This window comes from Musa acuminata, chromosome BXJ3-3 (genome assembly GCF_036884655.1).
Source record: "Musa acuminata AAA Group cultivar baxijiao chromosome BXJ3-3, Cavendish_Baxijiao_AAA, whole genome shotgun sequence".
Classification (NCBI taxonomy): Eukaryota; Viridiplantae; Streptophyta; class Magnoliopsida; order Zingiberales; family Musaceae; genus Musa; species Musa acuminata.
Window position 1 is genome coordinate 4,905,100 of NC_088351.1, and position 12,006 is coordinate 4,917,105.

At 41.9% G+C, this 12,006-nt stretch overlaps 2 protein-coding genes across 2 annotated transcripts; both read left to right on the forward strand.

Annotated features, from left to right (window-relative positions):
• Positions 1-2,116: 2,116 nt before the first annotated feature.
• Positions 2,117-3,895, forward strand: LOC135633599 (alpha-amylase isozyme 3C-like). The gene is made up of 4 exons (XM_065143252.1): positions 2,117-2,259; positions 2,334-2,466; positions 2,560-3,365; positions 3,442-3,895. Exons 1-4 carry the CDS (start codon positions 2,176-2,178, stop codon positions 3,691-3,693), a joined length of 1,275 nt encoding a protein of 424 aa, XP_064999324.1. The 5' UTR covers positions 2,117-2,175; the 3' UTR covers positions 3,694-3,895.
• A 5,200-nt stretch (positions 3,896-9,095) lies between these two features.
• LOC135634330 (alpha-amylase isozyme 3C-like) lies at positions 9,096-10,898 on the forward strand. Its single transcript, XM_065144740.1, has 4 exons — positions 9,096-9,246; positions 9,321-9,453; positions 9,547-10,352; positions 10,429-10,898. The coding sequence occupies exons 1-4, from the start codon at positions 9,163-9,165 to the stop codon at positions 10,678-10,680; spliced, it is 1,275 nt and encodes a 424-aa protein (XP_065000812.1). The 5' UTR covers positions 9,096-9,162; the 3' UTR covers positions 10,681-10,898.
• Positions 10,899-12,006: the final 1,108 nt, after the last annotated feature.

The window sequence follows — 12,006 nt, forward strand, 5'->3', positions numbered from 1 at the left end:
AAAATGTAAGTTCGAATAAGTTATAGTGTTACAGTGTGATCGCTCATCGAACCAAACAAAACAGCACAAAATAGCTCTGTTTTCACGTGCCACGAGTTGTTTTCTGTAGCTCGTTGCTGCACATGAAATATCAACCATCTCAGCACCCAAGAACCACTCGGGTGGCACCATGGGGGATGGGGCTTCGGTATACTGTCGGGCGTTGAACAATCTTTCGCAAGTTCGCACGTTACCTTGACGAGAACTTATTGTCGCACCCGGCACCCGGTGAGCAATTGTTTGTGGACTTGCAATTGTTCGTTCAACCCTCTAAAGTCCTTATTTTCCTCCTCTCCCTCTTTTCTCTTATGCACGTAAAGTGCTCGCTGAATTGCTTGTAAAGCTTCCCCTTTTCGTAAGACGTCAGGACTTGTCCGTCGCTCGTTCTTCGAACTAATCAACTTTCTCTTTTACAGGTCCTTCGGGACCTACGAGAGGTTGCAAGTGGGATGATCTTTGCGGATGCAAATCGTAAGGGCGAAGCGCGACTTAGGCAACGCAAGCTAAGTTCGCGTCTTTGCAGCAAGGATGCCTCGCGACTTACGCAACGTAAGCTAAGTTCGCGTCTTTACCGCAAGGGTGCCTCACGACTTAGACAATTCTAGCTAAGTCCGTGACACTACGATAGTAGAAAGGTTCGAGACTTACCATGACGAAGAAAGAATTTGAAACTTGTCATAGCGAGATGATCTAAAATCGACTACAGCGAAGACATAAGGTCAAGTGTGCCCAAGATACGTGAGTCAAGAAAACTTTACCCATGTGAAGAAAAATCCGCTATGACGGAGGTGCAAGGCCAAACGCGCCCGAAACGCATGAGTCCATAGAAATTGACCCATATGAAGGGAAATCTACTATGGTAAAATAGTAATGCCACATATGCCTAAGATATGTGAGTTAAGAAATCCAACTTACGTTAAGATAAATATATTATAGCGAAGACACATGGTCAAATGTGATCGAGGTGTGAGTCAGAAAACCCGATCCATGTACTTGAGATGCATAAGTCAAAAAATTCAATCCGTGTGAAGATAAATCTACCAAGATAGAGGTGCAGTGGTGAAATATGAGTCGAGATACCCAACCCACACCAAGATATATTAACCACAACAGAGATACAAGGTCAAATATATCCGAGACATATGAGTCAAATAAAATAAAATATGTGTGAAGACAAATATCCTATTTTGATATTGCTTTATTCTCGAAATATAACAACAAGGGAAATATAAGAGCGATAAACTTAGTCTCGAAACAAGTGCATGCTGGACCAGCGAATCTAAATGTCAATAATCATCGGAATTAATCATCGGAATCTAAATTTAGGCTTTTGGTTCTCTTCGTATAAGGACTTGACTTTGAAACCAAGCCTCTTCTTTTCGAAGTGATCGGGTGTAGACGATCTGAATGGGGATCGATATCAAGTTGGGAGGGTGGTAAACCAATAATTAGATTGGATGGGAACAGGACAATGATATGACAAGAGGGGAACAAATGCCTCTTGAAATACGCTACTTTTGTTGCTTCACATGCTGGATTAAGCTTGTCTTTTGCCTTTCGGTTGGTCAAGTTAGGGTTATTTGATTCATACGATAAGGTGTGGTATGGCGCTATGTCGATAGGGATTCATTAAAGCTTCGCTGTGAAATGATATGCGTTCATAGGGATGCAAATTGCTTCATCATCTTAGAACTACTGGCGTGTTTTGGACGGCCATGTCTCTCGTCACTGTATTAGATTGGACGGAAAAGAAAAGAACCAGAAGGTAATAACACCATCTGCGAGAATGAGCCTGAAACTTCTTTCTCCACTAGTCTTCGACTGCCACGATAATAGGGATGTGAGCCGTTTCTACAGTTGGATATGGCCATCAAACGTGCCCGAGACGCTGCAGCAATCAAAAGGGTGGGAGGCGACGTCAGCTTGTGTGAGTTGGCATCGGACTTCGCCCTATCTTCTTCCATTCATCGATGACCCCAAGCAGGTTATGGGCCACAGCAACGCTTATCTACTTCCCCTCATGCCTTACTTGCCCTGCCACTTCCAGCTATATATACGTGCCCTTAGCCCTCACACTTCTCCCATCCCCATCCCGTTCCATCCTTTGCTCCTTCGACGGAAGAAAGCAAGGAAGAGATGAGGATCTATTTTGGTCCTTCGATGTTTCTGCTTCTGTTTCTTGTCGTTCCGAACTTGGCTCAGTCCCAGATACTCTTCCAGGTAGAGATAAACAGATCCATTTGTTGCCTTTATCCTTGATCGCGTTTACAGTAAGAGAAACGAACACGTTGCAGGGCTTCAATTGGGAGTCGTGGAGGCAGCAAGGCGGCTGGTATAACTTCTTGAAAGACAAAGTCTCTGATATAGCCAACGCTGGAGTCACCCACGTCTGGCTGCCTCCGCCCTCGCACTCTGTCGGCGTTCAAGGTCGTACAGTGATTCGTATTTGCCATCGTGATCACTATCACATGTTGACCGAGTCGACTTTGGTCTAAACTATTCTGAGACTTCTCCTCTCAGGTTACATGCCGGGCCGGCTCTACGACTTGGGTGCTTCCAAGTACGGGAATCAGGATGAGTTGAAGGCGCTGATCGGCGCTTTCCACGACAAGGGAGTCAAATGCGTGGCCGACATCGTCATCAACCATCGTTGCGCAGACAAGCAAGACGGGAGAGGCATATGGTGCATCTTCGAAGGCGGAACCGATGATGCCCGCCTCGACTGGGGTCCACACATGATCTGTAGGGACGACACACAGTACTCCGACGGCACCGGCAACCTCGACTCCGGCGAGGGCTTCGCAGCGGCTCCCGACATCGACCACCTCAACACGCAGGTCCAGCGTGAGCTCACGGACTGGCTGAACTGGCTCAAGACTGACATCGGCTTCGACGGGTGGAGACTCGACTTTGCCAAGGGTTACTCCTCGAGCGTCGCCAAGATCTACGTCGAACAGACGCAGCCAAATTTCGTGGTGGCTGAGATCTGGGGTTCATTAGCTTATGGAAACGATGGGAAGCCAGCATACGATCAGAACGGCAACCGCCAAGAGCTGGTTAATTGGGTTCAGCAGGTCGGAGGCCCAGCGACGGCCTTCGATTTCACCACAAAGGGAATACTACAAGCTGCCGTGGAAGGTGAACTGTGGAGGATGCGTGATCCCCAGGGGAAGGCGCCCGGCTTGATGGGGTGGTGGCCGGAGAAGGCTGTCACCTTCGTCGACAACCACGATACCGGTTCGACGCAAAGGTTGTGGCCTTTTCCTTCTGATAAGGTCATGCAAGGCTACGCTTATATACTCACGCATCCGGGCGTCCCTTCCATCGTAAGTATGCTTCTGCACAACATTCCATTCAAATAGTATCACAGCATGACGATTATATTTATGTTCGTGTTTGCAGTTCTACGACCACATGTTCGACTGGGGATTGAAGGCGGCGATAACTCAGTTGGCTGAGATCAGAACACGAAATGGAATTCATTCGGGTAGCGCCCTCAACATTCTGGCGTCTGATGCTGACCTCTACATGGCAATGATCGATGGGAAGATACTGACAAAGCTAGGCTCGAGATATGACGTGGGGAATCTCGTTCCTTCCAACTTCCACGTCGTTGCCTCTGGCAATGACTACTCCGTGTGGGAGAAGAGATGAAGACGACGATGATGAATCATGGAAGAGAATTTTCGCTTCTCTTTCGTTCACGTTTCTCATCTGTATCGTAAGACCTCGGTATGAATGAGGTCATGAAGCTTTTCCCTTCTTGGCCGTGAGGCAGCAGAATAACTGATTCCTGGTAAGGACTGTCGTAATCTATTCGACCAATAAAAGGCAAATTATTGATCCGTATGGATCGATCCAAGTGAAATAATCGAGTTCCATGGTGCTAATCTCCAAATATGTTATGGTAATTATCTTGAGATACGTAAAATGGGGACACTGTTCACCGTGAAGTTTAGCTAACCCATATATCGACACTCCAAACAAGGAAAGATCAAAAGAAAATAAACGAAGAGGGATGTGTTTTGCATGTGGAGAAGTAGAAACTCATTCATGGTATGGAAACTACCGACGATCTCTCCCGAAACCTCGGCTTGAAAATTGTACGTGATAATTGAATCATCATAAATCTTTGGAAGCCTTAAATTTACTGCTCTTGTGCAGCACTCGATCTGCCGAATCTTATCGAGTGTAACACATTTCCAATTGGCCATGACGAATAATATTAGATCAAGACAGGAAGATGCATCACGTACTAATTAATGGAATTGTGGAAAAGGCATGCAACTTAAGACTGCAGCAGCAACACATCCACTGTAGTGAAATGGCCACTGCAGCAACACATCCACTGTAGTCTCAAGAACAAAATAGTTCTTCTAATATTCTTCAAGTAGTAGCTCCACAAATGCTATAAGGGTTGTTGAAATCGTTGAACATATGCCCAATTCATGAAAATTATATCCATCACACTATAATTAAGCACTCCGAGGGATTTTTTTAAATTAAATTATGGAATAAGAGATATTTTTCACAAGCCATCTTTTAGTGAAATTGTCAGAGTTCATTTGTTAAATGCTATCATACTAGCTTGCATGGGTGCCGTCGATACTCCTCGAAACCCAAAACACCTAAATGATCCATTAATCAAAATCATATGCTTGCGATCCTAAATTTTATCCAACCTTTGGCATAAATATTCCAAAGTTACTTTAAATCAATGATAGAAAAAAAATCAGAAATATTTCATCAATATCATAAATCATATTGAAAAACTTATTATCGCATGTGATCATTTGAATAACATTGTATGATATGAAAATTATCTAGATGAAACGAATCATATGATTTAAGTGATCGTTGAACAAAATATAAGAACTTCAATGCTTATCTAAGTTTAACCATTTGCGATTAAAATTGTGATCTTCTGCCCCTCTTAGTCTTCGATGGATGATACTTAAAAGTGTTGATTCATTTGTTATGGACATATATGCGAGATCGAGAGAGGTTTCTTGACTCGATCACTCTGACGCTCATGTTAGTAATCCAAGGTTCCCAAATATAGGTTTGAGTAGTTTCAAAAAAGATAGCTTTCCCCTATTCGAAATATGTTTTTATATAATAATGATTTAGATATACCACTAAGACTACGAAATCATTATTTGATAACAAGAAATTATCAATCATCCATAATTTCGTAAGCGGATCAATCAGTGAACTCATTCTTCAATGAGCACGTGTACTATATCTCTAGTGTCCCCACACGAGTAGCTATAAGATCAACTGCATCTATCATATGGATGGGTATATAGTACATTAGTTTGTCCAGTTATCTCGATGTCCCTCTCGAGTAACTTATGACCGAGATTATTTAGAATCTATATTTAAATGCGAATCGGCCTCATTATCGTGATCGCATCACGATCTGATTCTTATTGCACATATCCATAAATATTATAATATATTCAAGTAATATGTAATATAAAGTGATAAAATGTCAAACAATAATAATAAGCAAAAGGACTGTGTGTCAAGTTACACGTGCTATCACTCACGTGATTGGCTTGCGGGGCACATATAACTAGCACCTTGTGTATGATCGCTAATAGCCTCTCCTTCAATAACCAAAAAAGTCTAGAGGGCCTGAGCCCCATTATGAAGACTTGAATTACAAATGATAGATGAGCTTCTTGCACACCTTAGATCTCGTTAGTGAACCAAGCGATAAAGTTAGATAGTGTCTCTTCCTCCCATTGCTTGAGTTCGAGAAACATTACAACTGATGGCCTCAAGCGTACATTCTCGAGGAAGTAGAGTTTGAATTCCTTTACGAGCCGAGAGAAAGAGTAGACCGAGAGTAGCTTTAGATAAGTGTATTACTCCCTCACTAGGCCTCTCAGCATCCTTGGAAATGCGAGACATATTAGACTGTCCAATGCACCATAGAGAGATATCTGGGGACGAAAGGCAGTTATGTGTTCAACCTGGTTGGTACTACTATTAAAGGCTTCTAACAATGGGAGGTAGAAGTTGGTTGAGATTAGTTTCTCTTGGATGTTTTGGGTGAATGGAGACCAACACTAGGTGAGATTGATCGAATTCTCTCCCTTAGACAATTGGAGCTCCCGTCGCATTTTGTTTAGGTGTTGGTCCATTTGCCTCAGTTAGACCCCTAGGGAGTCATCTATTGAATCCACTAATTGGGTCTCAGATTTAGATAGTGGTGCGATGATGCATTAAACTCTACCATTGGGGAGCAGAGCGCTCTTTTGGCTAGTAATTCTACAGAACTTGAGCAATCCTGAGATGTTGGCATTGCACCAATCAAGGGTATTTTGATGGGTGCTGATGTCAGTGGTAGTTGAGGTGTCAATTGTGGCTAAGATGGTAGCATTGCTCGTTGGGTTAGCTAAGATAGGAGTGGGGCGATATCCTGCAATATACCCGTAAGCGTCTATACGTAATAGGTGAGGTTTAGGAACATACCAATGGTAATAAGCAAGTAGCTCGAGTTTGTCCATGGGGGTAAGAGACCTGGGTTATTGAACAAATAATATTACCTCACCGGCGTCCGCGTTGAAGTGGATGCATCCACATGTGGGAAGGATGACAATTGCCCCCCCCCCCCCTCTAAGTAAAAGTGTTGTGGGTTGGAGGTAGGACCTCATCGTTGGAGTGTTCATTGAGAAGATTGATGGATGTATGTTCCTATGACATTAAACCCTTATTCGCCAAAATACTAGGAAAAAAAATCATTGATGTCTTAGTCAGCTTGACGTACTTCGGACCTATATACATATGGTTGTCCGAGGTGCCTTCGAGGTGAAAAAGCATAGCATCCGAGGTGCCACCTCCATGAAGATAAAGATCAAGAGAGTTTTTCCGACTCAATCCCTTTGACACTCAAATTATAATACTAGGTCTCCAAATTTAGATTTGAGTAATTAAAAAAAAATGAGAGTTTTCTCATGTTCAAAATATATTTATTTATCTTAAAAGATGAGAAGGAACTTGGAATTATTCCTTGTCATAAAGGGCAATCACTTGTCAGCTCATAATAGATTCTGTATGATGAAGATATTAATAGATAATATTATCTAATGGTATGGTTTATCTCTCTTCTAATGAACATATATATACATATATGTATATATATACATATATATATATATATAATTATTATATTGAGATCCATAAATAAAATAGGAGATATTAAATACAACTTTAGAATATAATAAGGCTTTACTCCTATGGAATTTGAAGAGATTGACTTACTATTTCAATCCTTGCTACTAAACGGACAATATCTAAAACTAATAAAAACAAGTTAATATTGAGAAAATAGAACATTTGAAAGAATTTTCAATACCTAAAACCATGTGAAAATTCTTTTTTTATATTAAAGACATGATTTGCAACCCGTTTCAATTTTAGTATCCTAAACAACTTAAGATTAAAACCAATTGATAAATAAAAAACCTAAAAAATGAATATTAAAAATAATGATATTATGGGTGTTAAAATTGGTTGCAATTGAAGTCAAACCAAACCGAACTAATTTTTTTTATTTTGTTCGATTAAAGGCACGAGACCTATTTTAGATATACCTAATCGAACATAACTAGCTCAGTTCAATTAAAATAAAACATGTTTGAATCAAAACTATTTTAGATCTACCTAATAGAACATAACTAGTTCGATTGGATTAAAGATATGTTTGAATCTAAACTATTTTAAATATACCTAATCAAATAAGTGCAAAACTATAATACAATTCGATTAACTAGTTTATAATTTAAAAAATATATAAATATATATATAATCATTTCAAAATTGAATCAGAATCTTAGTCCAATTGAATTGCCGATAAAATTTATAAAATTGGGCTCACATCATTTATGAAATTGTAGCATTAAAATTGAGAAAACATTGCTACCAAGATATTTGGGCTAATTTAATTAAGTTAAAGGTTTAAAATAATAAACTCGATTGAGTTAATATTTTTAAATTAAAATCAATCGAAACCGATTTAGGTCGAATTGATTTTGAATACATTCGATTTTAACACCCTTTATATAATATTATTTATATATATATATATATATGTTTTTTCACCTAAATATGAATTTATTTATAAATGAAATCCATCGTGTAAATCATAGTCATGCATGTCAGACGGATTGACAAATTATCGGTAGGCCTTTGATTCTCTTTGGATAAGGGCTTGACGTTGAAACCAAACCCTTTCATTTCCAAATCCCTTCTTTCCCAAGTGATCGGGTGTGAATGATCTGAACGGGGATCGATACTATGTTTGGGCGTGGCAAGCCAAGGATGAAGAACAGGATATTGACATGACAGGAGAAGAACAAATACCTCTTGAAATGACAGGAGGAGGACAAATGCCTCGGACTTGACCTGGAAACCAGACCTCTCCTTTCCCAAATCCCTTCTTTGCCAAGTGATCGGGTATAGACAATCTGAATAGCGATCGAACTATGTTTGACATGGTAAACCAATAATTAAAATGGATGGGAACAGGATATTGACATGAGAGGAGGGCAAATGCTACTTTTGTTTCTTCATTTGCTGGATTAAGCTTGTCTTTTGCCGTTCGGTTGGTCTGATTCATACGACATGTTCATAGGAATTAAGTAAAGCTTCGCTATGAAATGATATGGGTTCATAGGGATGCAAATTGCTTCATCTTCTGTGAGTGTGAATGTGAAGCTTCCTTCTCCGAGAAGGACCAGAAGATAATAACTCCATCTGTGAGAGTGAATGTGAAGCTTCCTTCTCCACTAGTCTTCGACTGTCACGATAATAGGGATGTGAGCCGTTCTACAGTTGGATATGGCCATCAAACGTGCCCGAGACGTTGCAGTAATCAAAAGGGTGGGAGGCGACGTCAGCTTGAGAGACTTGGCATCGGACTTCGCCCTATCTTCTTCCAATCACCGGTGACCCCTCGCAGGTTATGGGCCACAACAACGCTTATCTACTTCCCCTCATGCCTTACTTGCCCTGCCACTTCCGGCTATATATACGTGCCCTTAGCCCTCACACTTCTCCCATCCCCATCCCGTTCCATCCTTTGCTCCTTCGACAGAAGAAAGCAAGGAAGAGATGAGGATCTATTTTGGTCCTTCGATGTTTCTGCTTCTGTTGCTTGTCGTTCCGAACTTGGCGCAGTCCCAGATACTCTTCCAGGTAGAGATAAACAGATGCATTTGTTGCCTTTGTCTTTCATCGCGTTTACAGTAAGAGAAACGAATACGTTGCAGGGATTCAACTGGGAGTCATGGAGGCAGCAAGGCGGCTGGTATAACTTCTTGAAAGACAAAGTCTCTGATATAGCCAACGCTGGAGTCACCCACGTCTGGCTGCCTCCGCCCTCGCACTCTGTCGGCGTTCAAGGTCGTCCCGTGATTCGTATTTGCCGTCTTGATCACTCTCACATGTTGACCGAGTCGGCCTTGGTCTAAACTCTTCTGAGACTTCTCCTCTCAGGTTACATGCCGGGCCGGCTCTACGACTTGGGTGCTTCCAAGTACGGGAATCAGGATGAGTTGAAGGCGTTGATCGGCGCTTTCCACGACAAGGGAGTCAAATGCGTGGCCGACATCGTCATCAACCATCGTTGCGCAGACAAGCAAGACGGGAGAGGCATATGGTGCATCTTCGAAGGCGGAACCGATGATGCCCGCCTCGACTGGGGTCCACACATGATCTGTAGGGACGACACACAGTACTCCGACGGCACCGGAAACCTCGACACCGGCGAGGGCTTCGCGGCGGCTCCCGACATCGACCACCTCAACACGCAGGTCCAGCGTGAGCTCACGGACTGGCTGAACTGGCTCAAGACTGACATCGGCTTCGACGGGTGGAGGCTCGACTTTGCCAAGGGTTACTCCTCGAGCATCGCCAAGATCTACGTCGAACAGACGCAGCCAAACTTCGTGGTGGCTGAGATCTGGAGTTCATTAGCTTACGGAAACGACGGGAAGCCAGCATACGATCAGAACGGCAACCGCCAAGAGCTGGTTAATTGGGTTCAGCAGGTCGGAGGCCCAGCGACAGCCTTCGATTTCACCACAAAGGGAATACTACAAGCTGCCGTGGAAGGTGAACTGTGGAGGATGCGTGATTCCCAGGGGAAGGCGCCCGGCATGATGGGGTGGTGGCCGGAGAAGGCTGTCACTTTCGTCGACAACCACGATACCGGTTCGACGCAAAGGTTGTGGCCTTTTCCTTCTGATAAGGTCATGCAAGGCTACGCTTATATACTCACACATCCGGGCGTCCCTTCCATCGTAAGTATGCTTCTGCACAACATTCGATTCAAATAGTATCACAGCATGACGATTATATATATGTTCGTGCGTGCAGTTCTACGACCACATGTTCGACTGGGGATTGAAGGAGGCGATAACACAGTTGGCTGAAACCAGAACACGAAATGGAATTCATTCGGGTAGCGCTCTCAACATTCTGGCCTCCGATGCTGACCTCTACATGGCAATGATCGATGGGAAGATACTGACAAAGCTAGGCTCGAGATACGACGTGGGGAATCTTGTTCCTTCCAACTTCCACGTCGTTGCCTCTGGCAACGACTACTGCGTGTGGGAGAAGAGATGAAGACTGATGATGATGAATCATGGAAGAGACTATTCGCTTCTCTTTCGTTCACGTTTCTCACCTGTGTTGTAAGACCTCGGTATGAATGAGGTCACGAGGCTTTTCCCTACTTGGCCGTGAGGCAGAAGAATAAGTGTTTCCTGGTAAGGACTGTCGTAATCTATTCGACCAATAAAAGGCAAATTATTGATCCGTATGGATCGATCCAAGTGAAATAATCGAGTTCCACGGTGCTATTCTCTAAATATATTATGGTAATTATCATGAGATATGTAAAATGGCTACATTGTTCACTGTGAAGTTTAGCTAACCACATATGACAATACTGCAGACATGGAAAGATTAAAAGAAAATAAACGAAGAAGGATATGTTTTGCGTATGGATAAGTAGAAACTCATTGATGGTATGGAAACCACCAACAATCTCTCCTGAACCTTGGCTAGAAAATTGTATGTGACAATCGAATCATCATAAATCTTTGCAAGCATTACATTTAGTACTCTTGTGCAGCAGTTGATCTGCCTAATTTTATCAAGTGTGACACACTTCCAATTGACCGTGAGAAAGAATTAATAGCGTTAGATCAGGACAGAAAGATGCATCACATACTAATTAATGAAACTGTGGAAAAGGAATGCAATTTGTTGTCATCTAAATAATGTTGTTCGAATTTGTTCAAATTTAAATTTTGCTGTTTTTCCAGAATTAAGAAAGCCATGTATCTCGCAATCATACTTGACCTGACATCAAGTATCATATTGTGTTACTGTTCCTCTCAGTTGCCCTTTCACCCTAACACTAATTTAGTCTTTTCTAGAGCATCATTGTGTGCCAGAGTCCATTCTACTAGCTAAATTATGTAATATATAAAAAAACTGGTCTGGAGGAGATGAGGCAGGCAGTAACAGAGGTTCAATCTGTAGTGATCCAACCATTCATATGCATATTATAGAATATATCAAACTTAACATGGCATATTCATTTTACATTAAAAGCTATGATCTAAGCCAGATAGACTAGGTACAGACATCCATGCACAAAGGTTTCAGAGGTGTAATTTGCCCTAGTATAGTAACCTTCAGAAAATTGGGTAAATCATGTTTATCACCAAATGTGTATTGGCCTACAAAATTCAATCAGCAGTCATGTCATTTTACATGCTTCTCAACTTGATGCCAAAGAAGTCATGAGGTCATGAGTGCTTCTCAATTTGATGTTGTTTTGTCCAAGATTCAAGAATTTAATAAGCATGTCATTATTCATACAACTGTTTAAAATATTGCTCTAAGCTGTTCAGCCATTTTATTGCCAGAAGAATAGTGTTC

What these genes read in the sequence shown, in the direction of transcription:
- LOC135634330 (XM_065144740.1), top strand. Translation starts at nt 9,163, where the DNA reads ATGAGGATCTATTTTGGTCCTTCGATGTTTCTGCTTCTGTTGCTTGTC. An exon ending in GCACTCTGTCGGCGTTCAAG is followed by an intron (nt 9,454 to 9,546) that starts GTCGTCCCGTGA and finishes TTCTCCTCTCAG; the next exon opens with GTTACATGCCGGGCCGGCTC. An exon ending in ATCCGGGCGTCCCTTCCATC is followed by an intron (nt 10,353 to 10,428) that starts GTAAGTATGCTT and finishes TCGTGCGTGCAG; the next exon opens with TTCTACGACCACATGTTCGA.
- LOC135633599 (XM_065143252.1), top strand. Translation starts at nt 2,176, where the DNA reads ATGAGGATCTATTTTGGTCCTTCGATGTTTCTGCTTCTGTTTCTTGTC. An exon ending in AGTCCCAGATACTCTTCCAG is followed by an intron (nt 2,260 to 2,333) that starts GTAGAGATAAAC and finishes AACACGTTGCAG; the next exon opens with GGCTTCAATTGGGAGTCGTG. An exon ending in ATCCGGGCGTCCCTTCCATC is followed by an intron (nt 3,366 to 3,441) that starts GTAAGTATGCTT and finishes TCGTGTTTGCAG; the next exon opens with TTCTACGACCACATGTTCGA.